Below are 18637 nucleotides of genomic sequence, written 5' to 3' on the forward strand. Positions count from 1 at the left end.
AACATGATCACATAAACTTTTCTAAACATAAGCTGAAAACAAAATAATTTAGATTGTCGTTGTAATTTAGATCAGTATGTGTAACTTGAGCCGTCTCAGTCACACTGTGAGAACTGTATTTTATGAAGGAATATAGAACAAAGCATCAACAAAGCGTACAGTAAATAGCATGAAACAAATTAAATTACAAAATGAATAAAATGCATTTACTAATAAAGCAAAATACCTTGTTGGCCACTTATTATAAAAACAGATTCTTAAGTCCTTAAAGTGTTTGAAAGTCCTTTTAACTGTCTACTTTGGCTTCAGACATCATTTATTTATTGAGTCATGAACATATTATTTATGCTACAGCACTTAGAGAATGAATACATGTTTAATGTTGTAATCAAGAAAGCAAGCTTGTAATGTTCAAAACAGGAAATAACTTTATTCTAGAAGCATAAAAACTATTATTTTAATCTTTGATTATTAGTATCTTGAATAAGGATTTAGACAATAGTCAATAACTCCCAATACAAGTAACTTGTTGCTGAGGCAGATTTTTCCCACTGATCAGTGATTGACTAATCTACTAGTCATTTCAGCTCTAATCCATAACACAGTTTAAAGTAAAGAATACAGTCTAAATCTTCTCTTTGTGAAAAGTGCCTTGAGATGACTTTTGTTATGATTTGGCGCTATATAAATAAAGATTGATTGATTGACAGTTCATTGAAATGACCACACAAATATACAGATGGGATTTGTTCTTGGTGTCAACCATCAGCTGTACTGCATGGACACAACTCACAAAGTGATGGAGGACAAAATCCAACGTCCTACTTTGTGCAGAAATGTATTTAAAAGTTTATCTGAAGCTAATATGAAGCTTCAGCCATCCAAATGAGTCAAATCAAGTAGATATCTTGCAAAGTTATTGTCTTTTTGTTATGATTCTTCCTTTCTTCAGATAAACTTTTAAATACATTTTTTAGCACAGAAGGAGGACTGTGGATTTAATCCTCCATCACTTCCATTGTAAAAATTATGAAGGGATCTTCTAATGGTCAGTATGAACAGGAGGAATGATTACAGCAAGAAAAACTGCTTTAAAGTTCATTTGGGCTCCTGACTGTTGTTTTTAAGACAGACTTGAAAAATTGTGAACTTGTCCTTTAAGGCAAGGCAGCTTTATTTATAGCACATTTCATACCCAGGGGTAACTCAATGTACTTTTACATAAAAACAAAACATTTAACAGTAAGAATTGGAAACAAAGAACATAAAAACATACAATTAAAAAAATAAAACAAATAAAACCCAAAGAACAGAACAATAGCATGTTTCGTAGCACAATTCAGCTATAATATTACTATTACATATAATCTGCTGTATGAACTTAACCTTCATGTCGTCCTCCCGGGTCAAATTGACCCCGTCTGTTTTGACTGTTCCTTCTTTCCTCCCTTTCTTCCTTCTGTCTGTCCTTCCTCCCTCCCTCCTTCTCTCTTTCTTTCCTTCCTCTCTTTCCTACCTTCCTTCCTCCATCCCCCTTTCTTGCTTCCTTCTGTCCTTCTTTCTTTCCCTCCTTCCTTCCTTCCTTCCTTCCTTTCCTTCCTTCTTTCCTCTGTCTTACTTTCCTTCCTTCCTCCCTTCCTCTTTTCCTTTCTCCCTCCCTCCTACCTTCCTTCCTCCCTTCTTTCCTCCATCCTTCCTTCCTTCCTCCCTTCCTTCTTTCCTTTCCTCCCTTCTTTCCTCCCTCCCTCCTTCCTTCCTTCTTCCATCCTCCCTCCTTTCCTTCCTTCTTCTTTCCTCCCTCCTTTCCTTCCTTCCTCCTCCCTTCCTCCCTTCCTTCCTTGACTCGAGGACAACAGGAGGGTTAAATCATATTAGAACATAAATAACATTACAGAACATTTATCAAAGTTGATGCAAAGCAGTGGACTGAGGGTCACAGAGGATTGTAATCATACCCCAAAAAAATATATATTATGCAGCGTGTGTCTGTTGTGATTTTTGGATAGTTCAAAAGCGATCTGGATTTTGACAGGTATCAACAGACTCTATGCGTCTCGTGATGAGAAAAAAAAGTCACAGTCACAGTTTTACCTTCCCCTGCAGTCATACCAGCTTCCAATTAGGAGGAAAGCTCTGACTCTCAGCACAGACTTTGATGTACGTGTGGTTATCTTATTTAGAAGTCAGAGCTGTTTAGGCCCGAGAACAGTGCGAGTTGTATTTCTGAAACTCCCTCCAGGAAGCATGAAGGGTATTCATGAGTCGGACACACAGGCTAATAGAAGATCAGTGCTGGCATGTTTACCCTGGAGTGTTGTTTCCTTCAGGCAAGCTTGTTGTCAATAATCCTGTTTGATTTCACTTATTCTCTAACTCGACTGCTCTTCTAAACACGTTTACTAAAACTGCATTCTTGTTGAGAATAATCCAGTTTTGATTATGTATGAAAGAAAGGTACTTAAACATGCACGTCCATGTGGTTAAAGGGGTTAAAATGTGAAACATTCTTTTTTTGTTGACCCAGCATCAAATTTCTGCTTTTAATCCATTTTGAGAGAATATATTAGAGGATTATGGCAAAAATGTCTAAGTGGTGTAACCATAAAAACTTTGTACCAAATAATTCAACTTGCTTAAAAACAGTAAATTGTCAATAAAACACCATATCAACTAGTTTGGCATGATCTTACATTATAACTTTTTTAATTAAATAAAGGTAATGGAATACAATTGTTGAAAATATTACATTTAATCTGGGGAATCATGGAGATCAGGAAACATTAACATTGTTTAAATGAAGTCATTATTAGTATAAGTCCACTTAAATACACTGTAGGTGGATAAAATATGTAATATGTATCATTCTTTTGTGGTTACACCATTTGACATTTTCAGGAGCATTCAGTCTTGGTTAAAACATAAAGATATGTTTGAATTGCTCATCTTGCCAACCCTTATTTGTCACTGACCCACACAAAGTAAAGCTGAGACAAATGAAAATTCAGCCTAATTGTAATGGATATGTGAATTGAGTGGTCGGGTTTATTTATGAACTCCTTCAGGCTCCATCGGGCTTGTAAGACACGGTCACAGTTTGTCACTTAAAACTTAGCGACGCTCCGGATTTTAATTGATCATTAACTCAACAAGCAGCAAAGAATCCGATTCAGAGTTGAGGTGAGGACGGAGCCAGAGATACATTTGCATACGTTCGCCTCCAATTAACCTCCCTCCTCCTCCTCTCCCCCAAACTGAAAAAAACAGATGCAGAACATCACAGAGAGACAGACAAGAGACAGAGAGGCAGAATCAAGCATCAGATGAGATTCAGCTCCAATCTGAGAGTCTAATGAGAACTAAATACAACCTGCCATGACTGTCTGCTCCTGCACGGCGGGGGGGAGATGAAATACATCTGAGACAAGCTGAGAAGCAGAGAGAAATACAGGATCTGTCAGTTTGAACTGGCAGAAGAAGGCAAAGAAAGACAAAAAAAAAGGAACAATGAGATGGAAAACAATGGCAAATGCGAGCGCCTTCGGGCTGAGTGCGAGCTCGCTTCAATCCAGCAACAGTTGTCAGAAGCGTCAAAGAGCTGATTTACAGATCAGCCTTTAGGAAGTAGCGTCTAATCTCCTCTGCTGTCTGTCTCTCTCTCTCCTCCTCCTCCTCAGGTCTGCGTCTAGCGGAGCAGTTAGGTCGGAGAGAAGATGAAGCAAAGATACGCCATCGCCTTGGTTTGTCTCTGTGGGCCGGCGGAAACCTGGAAGAGGCTCAACACCAGGTGTGTGTGTGTGTGTGTTCGCAGCTGCATTATCATAACTCGTCTTCGCTTCAGAACTTACTGTACAGTGAGTCTGGTGTGAAGACGGGATCAGGGATTGATTGCTGCAGGTATGTAGGGATGTTTTTGGATGTTTGTTCCATTTTTAGGATGGCACCCGCTGCCTCGCCCCTCTCCTTGGCATCATCATCATCACACTTCTCATCTCTCTTGATATCCCCCCCCCTTAAGAAAAACAATTCCTGCACTGCACATGTTTCGGGCTCCACGTTGAGAGTGCAGCACCTCTAAAGAGAGAGAATAGATGAGATCAGTGATGGTTTTTGAAGACAACATAAATGAACAATTTGTCTGGTTTTGTTTAGAGAAGCTTTTTTTTAAGCCATCAGTGTTTTAAAAAATCCCCTCCAGACATGTTTTAAAGAGATTTAACAGCTCTATATTTATATTCTGGGGCTCTACTGGAATATCTTTGCATGATTCAGTTAAAAACTCCTTATTTATCTTTATGCAGCCCCTCAGTTCAGCCTCTGACTGCAACAGGCCGTTTTAGCTCCTGTCTCTTTAAACCAGTTGGTAACAGTATTTAGTTGGTTTCAGTCTACAACTTCACTGCTAAATGCCACTAAATCTTACACACTGGACCTTTATCTTCTTTTTTCCTCATTCTTATTACAGTATGAAAATAACAAAACATAAATAAAGCATATGTTGCCTTTAAGACACATAAAAAACTCAGCTTTGAATATTAATAATATGTGACTAATATGGTTTTTATCTCCTTTAATTGTAAAAAAAGCTCCCGCAACATCTCGCTCACTAGTGTAGTTTTAATAAGTTACAACATCCTTCATCAGGCTTATCATGGGCAGCATTTTCACACTTTAATATACAATCATGGCCACAGAAATTGGCACTCCTGCACCCCTTCTGTCAGATAATGCAACACATCTCCCAGAAAATTATTGCAATTACAAATGCTTTGGTGTTCACATGTTTATTTCTTGTGTTTGCATTGGAACAAAAAAACAGAGAAAAAAAAGTCAAACTTGATAAAATTCCACACAGAACTCACGAAATGGACTGGACACAATTATTGGCACCCTCAGCTTGATATTTGGTAGTACACCCTTTGGAGAAAAAAAAAATCAAATCAACGGAAATCAACGCTTCCTGTGACTATGAGTGAGTTTCTTGCATCTCTCTACTGGAATTTTGGACCACTTCATCTCTTGCAAAATTGCTCCAGGTCTTTCAGATTTGAAGGATGCCTTCACTTCTCCCAGCTGCTGTTTTGAGATCTCTACACAGCTGTTCTCTGAGATTCACATCTGGACTCATTGTTGGCCATGTCAGAACTCTGCAGTACTTTGTCTTTAACCATTTCTGAGTGCTTTTTGACGTGTGTTTTTGGTCATTGTCCTGCTGGAAGACCCATGAACTCTGGTAGAGATGCTGCTTTCTGACACTGGGCATTACATTGCACACATAGACTGTATATAAGGAATGGACGTAACATCCGTGACGTCACCCATTGGTTTGTGGACTGCTGTGCGGAAGCCAATAGTATCTGATCTGAGCAGCGCCATCTTGAAAATTTCCGGTGCATGCCGGGAAAAATAAAAACACGGATTCTACTTATATGGGCATCAGGAGGAGCAAGAAGTGCCCTCCTGAACCTGTGAACCAATCAACCTGTCAATCACGACGTAGCCACGCCATAATGCATACCCTACTTTATCGTCAAATATAAAATCAGGGAGGCCAAAATTTGAACATCATACTGCATTGAAGAAGGCTTTAAAATAGCGATTGAGACCATAAACACATTTTGAAAACGTTTACTGAGGTTAGAAATCAAGTGAGAAGTTGGTGAATTCTCCATTGACTTGTATAGAGACGGAAGTCCTTTTGACACCAAAACGGTCGCCCCCTGGTGGCCTTTTGATAGAATGCAGTTTTAAGTTACTTCCGCGTTGGTCTCATTTCAGAAGACCGGAACTACCCACCTGATTGCACCTCAGCTTTCATGATGCCATTCACACAGTCAAGGCGTCCGGTGCCAGAAGCAGCAAAGTAACCCCAAAACATCTGTGAACCTCCACCATGTTTGACCAAATGGGCCGTGTTCTTTCCTTTGAAGGCCTAGTTTCGTTTTCTGTAATCAGTACCATGATGTACTTTACCAAAAAGCTCTAGTTTGGTCTCATCTGTCCACAGTACGTTTTCCCAGAAGGATTTTGGACTGTATACTGTATACAAACAAGAGCTGCCTCAATCATCCAATGAGAAGACTTGAAAGATCACTGGCTATGTTTCGTTAAAAAGTTAAAAATTGGTAATGATAGTTTCATCATAATTCATACAAGATTTAAAATATCTTAGTTTAAAATGTATAATTTAGTAATGTGTACATGATAAAAATGTTCTGTGTCTTTAAATTCTTTGCTATGATGTCACTGTACAGTTGTACCTGTGACCGAATGTAACAGTTTTCAGTTTGGAGTCAGATAATGGTGGAAGCAACACAGTCTTTTGACCGTGCATCAGACATTGTAATTTACTTTCAAGTTTTCAAGTAAACATTATAAAGCCAAAGGAAAGTTGTCATGTCTCATTGTTCGCGTAACAAAACAGTGTTGGTGGACTGACTTCAACAAGTGGTACAACAAAGCTTAGTGAGAACGGAATACCACTACATTTAGTCAAAAGACTTAGCTAACGATAGCTGCAGCATGCTAGGAGAGTGAAGCTTGCTGCTCAGAAGAAAAGAATTAGAGCTCAACAAAAGAAGCTGATGCAGAGACGGGTCATCTTCTGAAGTATTCTCCAAGACAAGCTGAAGCATTTACTCTGCAAATAAGATGGCTAACGTAGAGGAGAAAGGAGGTCTCGAGGATACACTGGAACAGAGAAGGTCACATAAGCTAACAGAGAAAGCAAAAGAGGAGAAACTGCAAAGGTGCATAACAATGAGGAGACGCACATTGGTAGCTCTGACAAGTAAAATGAAAGATGTGGAGACACTGATGAGTGAAGCTCAAAATGTAAGACATGTGGAAGAGGAGATGGAAAATGATTTTGCACCTTCTTTAAATGAGTTTACATGCCTCAACAACGAAGTCGCCAGTCTTTTGTCTGAAGATGAACAAATATCTGATCAGGAGAAATGGTTTGAACCCAAAATGGCATCCATTAAAAAATTCATGAAAGAAACTAAAAAATGGATTGCAGAAGTTCATGAATATGCACTGCAAAAAGAAAAGGATGATGAGGTTGACCTGCAAGATACTGTTAAAATAAGTGAAAGTGTTTCACAAATTGGTGTCAACGATGCTCGGCACGTCCGCACGAATGGATCTCAAGTTAGTTCCTCATCAGCCATATCACGAGTCAACACGTGTTAAACAAGAAGCTGAACATGCAGCCCTGCTGGAACGTATGGCTGCACAGAAGAAAAGACAGCAGATTGAAATTGAAATGGCCAGACTCAAGGTTGTAAAGGAAGAACTTGAGCTGGAGACTGCATTAGCGGAAAGTAGTGCAAAACTAAAAGTGCTCAAAGAATATGAGAAATCAGAAGATGGTTCGAATAGCCACACATCAGCCAAAAAGCTGCGAGTTGAGAACCGGAAGCGAGAAGGAACCATCTTTTCACTTCTTCAAGCAGACAACGCAAACTTTCACACACCACCACAAATGCTGCAATCCGTGGTTCAACATGACTTGAATTATAACACACAAACCAACAGAGGTGACGAAATACTGAAAGTCATGCAAAATCAAAATGTAATTACTGAGCTCCTTGTAAAACAACAGAAGCAATCTCAGCTACCAATGAAGGATATTCCTTTCTTCAAGGGTGATGCACTGCAATACAAGTCCTTCATCAGAGTGTTCGAACATTCAATAGAAAAAGACGGACAATGATCAAGACAAATTGTATTTTTTGGAACAGTTTACAGTAGGTGAACCCCAAGAATTAGTTCGCAGCTGTGCACACATGCCACCCGGCAAAGGCTACTATGAGGCAAAGCGACTGCTTCAGAAGCACTATGGGGATGAACTACAGATTGCCAGCGCGTACATTGAAAAGGCACTGAAGTGGCCACAGATCAAGTCCGATGATGGGACAGCATTGAATGCCTATGCAATGTTCTTGGTTGGATGTCGCAACACTATGGACGACATAGACTTCCTAGAAGAGATGGACAACCCTACCAACCTACGGACGGTGGTGTCTAAACTACCCTACAAAATGAAAGAACGTTGGCGTGTTGAAGCATACGATATCAAAGAGCGAAGAGGCAGAAGAGCAAAGTTTGCCGACTTAGTGCGCTACATAGGCCGTCAAGCTAAAATAATGATAGACCCTCTCTTTGGTAATATACCAGACAGCCGCCCAAGCACAACTGGGAAAACTGAATACAAAGAAAGGCTTCCTGCAAAGAGAGAGGTCTGTGGAAGCAGCTTCGCAACCAATGTTTCAACTGAAAAACAACAGCCTTCAGGAACATGTGTGAAATCAGCGAACCCAAGCAAAACTGGGACCGCCTTTGAGAAGCCATGTTTGTACTGCCAGCAGTCTCACACCCTAGCTTCATGCAACAAAATCAAAATGCAGCCACACAAGGATCGCATGGAGTTCTTGAAGTCGAAAGGCTTATGTTTTGGATGCTTAACCTATGGCCATCTCAGCAAGTTCTGCAAAAGAAGAATTGAATGCACAGATTGTGCGTTAAGGCATCAAGACATTCTACATATAGTAAAAAAGGAAAGTTCTGTCTTTCCTGAGAAGAATGATGGTGCTCACGGAAACAAAGACGGTTCTGTATCATCTGAGAAGGATTATGGAGCTCACGGAGATGAAGTGTCATGTGCTCAAGTTTCTGTCACGTAAGAATCCTGTAGCCTTACGGGGGCCGGAGAACCTGAATGTGTGCTGTCAATTGTACCGGTGAAGATTAAGTCAAAAAAGAGCGACAAATATGTGGAAACGTTCGCCTTTATGGACCCGGGAAGTACAGCAACATTCTGCACGGGAGACTTGCAAAAGAAATTGAACATTAAAGGGAAACCAACAAAAATACTTCTTAGCACAATGGGTCAAAATGAACCTGGAGAACAGAAAGTCATGAACAGTTATGTGATATCGGACCTGGAAGTGTGTGGACTGGAAGACACCAAGTGTATGGACTTGCCCAAGGTGTACACACACAGCAACATACCTGTTCATACCGACAACATACCTAAACAGTCAGATATTGAGGAGTGGCCTTATCTCAAAGAGGTACACTTGCCAGAATTGAAAGCAGATGTAGGCCTACTCATTGGAGCAAACTGTCCAAAAGCTATGGAGCCGTGGCATATCATCAACAGCAGAGACGGAGGCCCTTATGCCGTGAAAACTGCCATTGGCTGGATCGTCAATGGGCCCATGAGAAAGGAATTGGATGACACAGAGAACAAGCCACCTCAGTGTTCAGTGAACAGGATCTCTGTGATGGAAATTGAGAAGCTGCTGGTTCAACAATACAAAACTGACTTCTCAGAGTGCAACTACAATGAAAAAGAAGAGTTGTCACAAGAAGACAAACTGTTCATGCAGTCTGTGCAGAAAACAACCACTCTGGTGAACGGACATTACAGCATTGGATTACCACTCAGAAACAGGAAGCTCCAAATGCCTAATAACCGTTGTGTGGCAGAACAGCGCATAGTCAGTTTGCTCAGAAAATTACAGAAGAATCCTGTGTTCTTTGAAGAGTACAAAGACTTCATGGATACCATCATTGGCAAAGGCTACGCTGTCAAAGTTCCAGCACATCAGCTTAACCGTAATGACAAGAAGGTGTTCTACATACCGCACCATGGGGTGTATCATCCCAAGAAAAGAAAGCTACGAGTGGTCTTCGACTGCACAGCCTCGTTTCAGGGCCGGTCTCTGAATGGAGAGTTACTTCAGGGACCCGACTTGACCAACACACTGGTTGGTGTCCTCTTAAGATTTCGGGAGGAGCCAATAGCCATGATGGCAGACATCGAGTCGATGTTTTATCAAGTCAACGTCCCAGAAGAGGACGTGGATCTCCTCCGCTTTCTTTGGTGGCCTGATGGCAAATTGGATGAGCCCTTGGAAGAATTTAGGATGACAGTGCACCTCTTCGGTGCCACCTCATCACCAAGTGTCGCTTCATATGCGCTGAGAAGAACCGCAGAGGACCACAAAGCCACTGCATCCCCAGAAGCTGTGCAAACAGTCTTACGTAGCTTCTATGTAGATGACTGTCTGACAAGCTTAGCTACAGAAAATGATGCAGTGACCTTGGCTAGTGACCTTCGCACTTTGTGTGCTAGTGGAGGCTTCACTTTAACAAAATGGATGAGTCACAGCAGGAAGGTGTTAATGTCCATCCCAGAAGTACACCGAGCCAGTGAAGCAAAAGACCTGTTAACAAACTATGCTTGTTGGAAGAAGCAGTGTCAGAAGAGAAGATTTGAAAAAAGGAAGAATCAAAGAACATCAGTTTCAGTGGGACAGTTCATGGACATTTTAAGTCTAGTATTTTGAGTCTTAATGTTTAAGTTTGTAATTGTTTAGTCCCCCTGCCTAACCAATTAGGGGCCGGGTAATGTAAGGGCCAATAAGTTAATAATTGAATGGTAATAATTTCGTTAAAAACAGTTAAAAATTGGTAATGATAGTTTCATCATAATTCATACAATCAACCTGTCAATCACGACGTAGCCACGCCATAATGCATACCCTGCTTTATCATCAAATATAAAATCAGGGAGGCCAAAATTTCACAAATGAACATCATACTGCATTGAAGAAGGCTTTAAAACAGCGATTGAGACCATAAACACATTTTGAAAACGTTTACTGAGGTTAGAAATCAAGTGAGAAGTTGGTGAATTCTCCATTGACTTGTATAGAGACGGAAGTCCTTTTGACACCAAAACGGTCGCCCCCTGGTGGCCTTTTGATAGAATGCAGTTTTAAGTTACTTCCGCGTTGGTCTCATTTCAGAAGACCGGAACTACCCACCTGATTGCACCTCAGCTTTCATGATGCCATTCACACAGTCAAGGCATCCGGTGCCAGAAGCAGCAAAGTAACCCCAAAACATCTGTGAACCTCCACCATGTTTGACCAAATGGGCCGTGTTCTTTCCTTTGAAGGCCTAGTTTCGTTTTCTGTAATCAGTACCATGATGTACTTTACCAAAAAGCTCTAGTTTGGTCTCATCTGTCCACAGTACGTTTTCCCAGAAGGATTTTGGACTGTATACTGTATACAAACAAGAGCTGCCTCAATCATCCAATGAGAAGACTTGAAAGATCACTGGCTACGTAAGGGCCAATAAGTTAATAATTTAATGGTAATAATTTCGTTAAAAACAGTTAAAAATTGGTAATGATAGTTTCATCATAATTCATACAAGATTTAAAATATCTTTGTTTAAAATGTATAATTTAGTAATGTGTACATGATAAAAATGTTCTGTGTCTTTAAATTCTTTGCTATGATGTCACTGTGCAGTTGTACCTGTGACCGAATGTAACAGTTTTCAGTTTGGAGTCAGATAATGGTGGAAGCAACACAGTCTTTTGACCGTGCATCAGACATTGTAATTTACTTTCAAGTTTCCAAGTAAACATTATAAAGCCAAAGGAAAGTTGTCATGTCTCATTGTTCGCGTAACAAAACAGTGTTGGTGGACTGACTTCAACAAGTGGTACAACAAAGCTTAGTGAGAACGGAATACCACTACAGGCTAATTGATGAGCACCTGCAATCACTCGGCCACTTACACATAATCACACAGACTCCATGATTAGTAAGAGAAAGATAAGAAAAGTACCCTGTATCACAAGAACAAAACCATGTTAGAGTGCTTAAAATTACATTTCCTCCTTAAAATTCCATCCAGAATCTGTGAATATGCAAATATATGTAGTGTAAAAAAGTTAACAGCTGGATACAAGATGTTTCCTCCTTCACTGTGAAGTCCATTCTCAGTGTTTGTGTAATGAAGGCTTCAAGTTTCCACATCACACTTGGTGTAAGTTGAATATTGGATCACGATTGGCTCCAGACTAGCTGAGATGTCCCAAATTCAGCTCGTTGAACTGAGATTTTAAGGTGAAGCTCAGAGAAACTTTCCTCCTTCAGCAGATGAATGAAAACAAACACAGAGAAGAAGAACAAACATCCAACTGAAGAAAAGATTTGAGTGTGGAGGGAGACTTTAAAGGCATCAGAAAGGGTTGCTAGGAGATACAGAATAGAGATACAGCCTTGAGAAGTAGTTGATGTAACGGATTGAATTTGGCCTGAAACCAACAATATATTCAACAATTAATAATTTAGTCCATAAGACGTCAGAAAACAGTGAAACATGCTCATCAAAGCTTCCTAAAACCTTTTTTTTTGTTTTCCCGACCAGCTCCCAACACCTAAAAAAAGAGAAATATTCAGTTTGTATTGTTTCAAATAAGACGAGAAAACAAGAGAAAGAAAAGAAAAGCAGCAAATCCTCGTACATGAGAAGCTGGAATCAACAGATGATGAGAGTTGTTGATTAGAAAATCGTGCCAATACTTAATCAATTACCACAGTTGTTGCTAATTAATTGTGTAATTGTTTCAGCTCTAGATTGAATGTTTAACAGGTGGATTTAATTAAAGGTATGGACAATCAATCAACAAGTTGGTCACTTCATATATATATAATTGTTCCTTTTTTAAGTGATACATTAGTTATTTAGTGTTTTATTTGAATTCGTTTCTGAATAATTTTTGCATGTGATCTCTAATTTTCTATGTTTTTTAAGTAAAATGATATTTTTCTGATTATTTTTTTGGTATTCAGGCCTTTATTAGATAATGGGCAGTTAAGGGATTGACAGGAAACAAGGGGAGAGAGAGAGAGAGAGAGAGGGAGGGAGAGAGAGAGAGAGAGAGACAGAGAGAGAGAGAAAGGTATGACATGCAACAAATGCACAGTAACCATTCGGCTATCAGGGTTGCTAATTCAAAACAGAAGCATAAAGTCAAAGCTTTCAGAGGCAGCATGATTACCAATCAGATGTGATGACACCATGTTTGCTTAAGTTTATGATGGACAGCTCAGTTTGATGGAGAATAAAACAAAACAAAAAGAAAAGATCACTTCCCCTGCAGCTATCCTGACTCTGCAGACTGTTGTGTATGTGTACTGCCACCCAGTGGTCAGTAATGTAACTATATGCTCACTGTGGTTTATGAGGTTCATGTTTGGCACTGAGATATGATCATTATGTTTTAAAATAATGTGGTTTGGCTCAAAAAAATTGCATGACAGATATTTATTACACATACTACCACTGGTGGATAAAGAAGCAAAAAGCAGGAAATGACTGAGTAAAGAGCTGCCAACAATCCTTCAAGTGATAGATATAGTTCAGGAAATTTATGTTAAGGAATGACTGACTTTCCAATTGAGACATGCCACTAAAACATGTGGAAAAATACTGAGGATTTGAATCTGAAATCATTTCTTTACTGTGTATTTATCTATTTGTATGTAATCTTTATTTAATCAAGTTGTCTCATTGAGGTTTAGGTTTTTAATAGAGATGCAGGAATGAGAAACCTTCATAAGACAAGCACACGATCAGCAGACAAAAATATCATACCTTTGTTTAATTATGTATTATGTTGTCCTCCCATCTCTTTTGACTGTTCCTTCTTTCCTCCCTCTTTCTTTAATTTTTCCTTTGTTCTCCCCCTCCTTCCCTCTTTCTTTGCTCCCTCCTCCTTCCTTCATTCCTTCCTTCTTTCCTCCCTTCCTCCTTTCCTTCCTTCCTTCCTTCCTTCCTTCCTTCCTTCCTTCCTTCCTTCCTCCTTCCTTCCTTTCCTTTCCTTCCTTCCTTCCTTCCTCCTTCCTTCCTTTCCTTTCCTTCCTTCCTTCCTTCCTTCCTTCTTTCTTCCCTTCCTCCTGTCCTTTCTTGACCTGAGGACAACAGGTGGGTTAAAACAAAACAAGGCAACTAAGGCCAGATGGCTTCAACCAACAAAGGATTAATAAAAAACAGTTACAAGTGTCATAAAAACGTCAAATAATAAAGCTTTAAAAACTCAGAGAGGAATAAAAGACTCAAGTTTGAGGGCAGTTTGTCATTTATTTAATTTGAAAGGGGCCTGAAAGCCGTTCTGGCAAGATTAGTGTGAAAACATAAGAGATTTAAAGTAGTTAGTGGATTGTGTACTATAGTTGTGAGGTACTTTTAAAGCTTTATAGAAGAATAAGTCCATCCAACCATGTGATACAGAGATTGATGATGAGAATGAAATATGTCATTAATGATAAAAGTGAGGTGCACTGTGATAAACAGCCACTGAAATCATGACAGACATGACAGATGCTAGACATCTATAATCAAGTACAGACATTAAAGTGGACTTCACAGTAGTTTTATAGTGTGGAAAAGGATTCTTTAAATGTTTGACTCAGATGTTGAATATGAATGTTGAATGACAGTCCTCTTAAATATGTATGTATAAATATGCATGACTCAGCAGGAGGGATGTGAGAATAACATGTATTTGGTCTTTTCTGCATTTAAAACCAGTCTGTGGTTAATAAGTTATAATTGAAAACCATCAAAGTGAGACTGAAGATCATCACTGGATCATAGGGACCTATTTCATCATTTTTAAAGGACAATCATGGACTTAAAAGACCAACTGATCATGATACTTTCTTTTCCTGTCTTTTACATGATGTTAAACATTTTACTTTACCTTTATCTGTTGTCCTTGACTTAGCTTTTATCAAAAATAATAACAATATTTTAAAAAATAATGTGGTTTATATAGAAAGAAGGTTGACAAATTAAAGGAAAAAGCTGAATAAATGAGTAAAAAACCACCAGATCTCGACACAACTGAGCACATGTGTCTGGATTTATCTCTTTAGTCCAGTGGCATTTTTATGTGTAAAAATGTGGTGGGGCACCAACCACTTCAATAGATACCGATACATACCAAGAAAACCACAGTACAGGTTTTTGTTACTGATGTGTTTATTTTTTAACACATCATGGATCCATACATGGCTCCACGAAACACTGTAAAGTAAAAAGTGGTTTTCTTCTAGCAGGTCTTGTACACGAACACAGGAAGAGAGAGAGATAGGAAAGCTACACAAGTCACATTACAACTGTCACAAACCTAAATCAAGACTTAACCCTCCTGTCGCCCTCCCGGGTCAAATTGACCCCATTTGTTCTGACTGTTCCTTCTTTCCTCCCTCCCTCCCTCCTTCTTTCCTTCCTCCCTCCCTCCTTCTTTCCTTCCCTCCTTCCTTCCTTTCCTTCCTCCCTTCCTTCCGTCCGTCTGTCCTTCCTTCCTCCCTTCCTTCTTTCCTCTGTCCTTCTTTCATTCCTTCCTCCCTTCCTTTTTCCCTCCCTCCCTCCTACCTTATTTCTTTATTTCCTCAGTCCTTCCTTTCCTTCCTCCCTTCCTTCATTCCTTCCCTCCTTTCCTTCCTTCTTCCTTCCTTCCTTCCTTCCTTCCCTCTTTCTTTCCTTCCTTCCTTCCTCCCTCCCTCCCTCCTTTCCTTCCTTCTTCCTCCTTTACTTCCTTCCTTCTTCCTCCCTTCCTTCCTTCCTTCGTCCCTTCCATCCTTCCTGTCCTTCCTCCCTCCTTTCCTTCCTTCCTTCTTTCCCTCCTTTCCTTCCTTCTACCTTTCTTCCTTCCTTCCTTCCTTCCTTCCTTCGTTCCTTCCTTCCTTCCTTCCTTCCTCCCTCCCTCCTTTCCTTCCTTCTTCCTTCCTTCCTTCCTTCCTTCCTTCCTTCCTCCCTCCCTCATTTACTTCCTTCTTCTTCCTTTCCTTCCTCCTTTCCTTCCTCCCTTCCTTCCTTATTCCTCCCTTCATTCCTTCATTCCTTCCTTCCTTCCTTCCTCCCTTCCTTCCTTATTCCTTCCTTCCTTCCTTCTTCCTCCTTTCCTTTCTTTTCTTCCTTCCTTCCTTCCTTCTTTCCTTGACTCGAGGACAACAGGAGGGTTAAATACTCTGTCGTTATAAACCGACACATCCAAGCTCAAAAGAAATGAGTCTACAAGGCCTCGACAGCAAAGAGCTCAACACTACTGAAAGCCATAACAAAGCTTTTTAAGGACATCAATCCAACCTGTGACAACCACCTTCATAGATAAGCATGAACACACTGACACTCATCTCCATCTATGGCTACAGGCTGTCCGTCCCACTTGTCGTCAATTTTGTGTGATCTATATTTAATTCAGTAACGCTCTGAGCATGTGTATTCATACTCGCTCAGAGTCAGCAACAAAGAAGGGGAATAACACAAGCTTCTGAAATAACATTTATTATCAAGTGCCAATAAAATAATGTTAGTCAGCTAAGTCAGTTATTAATGCAATGTTTGACACATCTGGCTGGTGGTGGTCTGAAAGGAAGAGAAAAGATAGATAGATAGATAGATAGATAGATAGATAGATAGATAGATAGATAGATAGATAGATATATAGATAGATAGATAGATAGATAGATAGATAGATAGATAGATAGATAGATAGATAGATAGATAGATAGATAGATAGATAGATTTTACTTTATTAATCCCCGAGGGGTAATTTAAAATGTCCAAGCAGCAATACAGAGAATTGCCAGAAGGGTCTCACGACGGTCTAAACCCAGCTCACGTTCCCTATTAGTGGGTGAACAATCCAACGCTTGGTGAATTCTGCTTCACCAAGCATACATGGCACAAACATGGCACAAAGACAACAAACATAGAAATCACACAAAATACCTAAGAATATAAAAACACAAAAAAAACACACCCTCCCACCCTCAGCATTGCTAGAACCCAGTATTAAAGCGCAATGAGTATATAGATAAAAGTGCATGTAAAGGCACAATAAATACATAGGTAAAAGTGCATGTAAAATAGTTAGTCAGGGTGCATTTATGTAAGTGAGGCATTAAGAGAGAGAGACATTAGCAAAGAAACCACCTAAATATGCTGAGACCTAAACTACTTAGGTGCAAGTAGTTTCCTTAACATCCTCTTCTAACCTCACCCACTGGCTGCTGGGCCAGGAAGCCAAAGCACAGTGAGGAATGGAGGACACTACTCACTTAGCCAATGTGACATGAATAGCCTCTTAGCTGCTAATGTGAAGTGTGGCAATACTAAGGTCAAAGGTCATGTCCATGTATCATATGATAAGTCCATATATAGACATGATGATGCTGTTAATTACGATAATTATTGTAACAGGCCTAAAACGAACCCCCTTTAAAAACGTCCAGGTTCACCATCCAACTGGCAACTCAAGAACATACTAATACCATATTATACATTTACAATGTCATTTTACCATTAATTGAAACCAAACTGAATTTTGGTTGTACAATACACATTGCATTGTGAGAGATGGACCAGCCACAGATTCACACCGGCCTACTGAGAACATGAATCAGGAAAACCAATCTGAAGCAGCAAGACAGGGACCAATAACCATGAACTAAAATCCTAACACTAATGACATAATGCAATTTAGGAAGATGCTGTATTCATAGATAACAAATTATAGCAGATAATAACATCTTCGTTTTTTCTGGTGACATCAGGGTGCACAGTCCCTCCTGCCCCTAATTACCAGCCGGTAGTGCTTCAGTCTATGAGTGTCAACCTGATGTATGTTTGATTTCTGTGTGTTCCAGCTGTACAGAGCGTCCACGTTATTTGAGACGATTCGTCATGAGACGCAGCACAATACGGACTACAGGCTGTCCCTGTTTGATCTGCAGACCAGCTCGTACCAGGCTCTCCAGAGAGTCCTCGTCAGCCTGGGTGAATTAACTGTCCTCTCCTCTCCTCTTGTCTTGTGTTGTTATTTTGCATTGTTTCATGGCTTTGTTTGTGAAGTGTTCTCACCTCTCCTCTCTCGGCTTCACACTTATCTCTGCGTGCATGTTCGCAGTGCATAAATTATCACCTTACCAGGAGATTTTGTTTGTGCATCTGCTTCATAAATCATCCAAAAACTGAAAACACATTTGCTTGCATCCCAGATGTTAGCAGCTTTAAGTGAACAAATATATGAGATTACCTTTATCGTTTGGTTATTGGTCCCGGTTTCCAGCCGCAGCCCTGTATTATTAATACATTTTAATAATTTATCTTTTAATAACCAAAAGCACTCCTACCAGATACCCAACAGTTATATCAAAACTTGCAGGACATCCAACAGTGTAATTTATTTTGGACACCTGAAGTAACTGTTCCCACTTTGCCTCTTTTTATCTTGTTTATCTATTATATTAAGTGTTATAAGTTATAAAAACAACATATCATAGCATTTATAGTTTGAGCTAATTTGTAATGTATGTTTTTGATATAACCAGACATTAATCTTGTTTTCCTTGTTCTCAGGCCGCCATGACGAGGCGCTGGCTATAGCAGAGCGAGGGCGAACACGTGCCTTTGCGGACCTCCTGGTTGAACGCCAGAAAGGAAGTCAGCAAGCAGCGAGCTCTGACCCGTATATTCCGGTTACTGTAGAGCACATCCTTGAGACAGTCAATGGTCAGAGGGCAATGGTCCTCTACTACTCTCTGGCTGGAGGATTCCTGTACAGCTGGCTGATCTCTCCAGGCACAGGTACGCAATTAAAAACACTTAAAGACACTTAAACACATCACACAGTCACAGGTACACACTTAAACACACTTAATCACACTTAAACACATCACACAGTCACAGGTACACACTTAAACACACTTAAACACATCACACAGTAACTGGTACACACTTAAACACACTTAAACAC

At 39.9% G+C, this 18637-nt stretch overlaps 1 protein-coding gene across 1 annotated transcript in view; it reads left to right on the forward strand.

Moving 5' to 3' along the window:
* ttc28 (tetratricopeptide repeat domain 28) overlaps positions 1-18637 on the forward strand; it is a 218907-nt gene that overhangs the window by 167737 nt on the left and 32533 nt on the right. The window contains exons 18-20 of the mRNA XM_062434493.1: positions 3675-3784; positions 17529-17658; positions 18241-18468. Coding sequence (XP_062290477.1) covers positions 3675-3784; positions 17529-17658; positions 18241-18468 — 468 coding nt within the window. The remainder of the gene's footprint in view (positions 1-3674; positions 3785-17528; positions 17659-18240; positions 18469-18637) is intronic.

This window comes from Scomber scombrus, chromosome 15, assembly GCF_963691925.1.
Source record: "Scomber scombrus chromosome 15, fScoSco1.1, whole genome shotgun sequence".
Taxonomy (NCBI): Eukaryota; Metazoa; Chordata; class Actinopteri; order Scombriformes; family Scombridae; genus Scomber; species Scomber scombrus.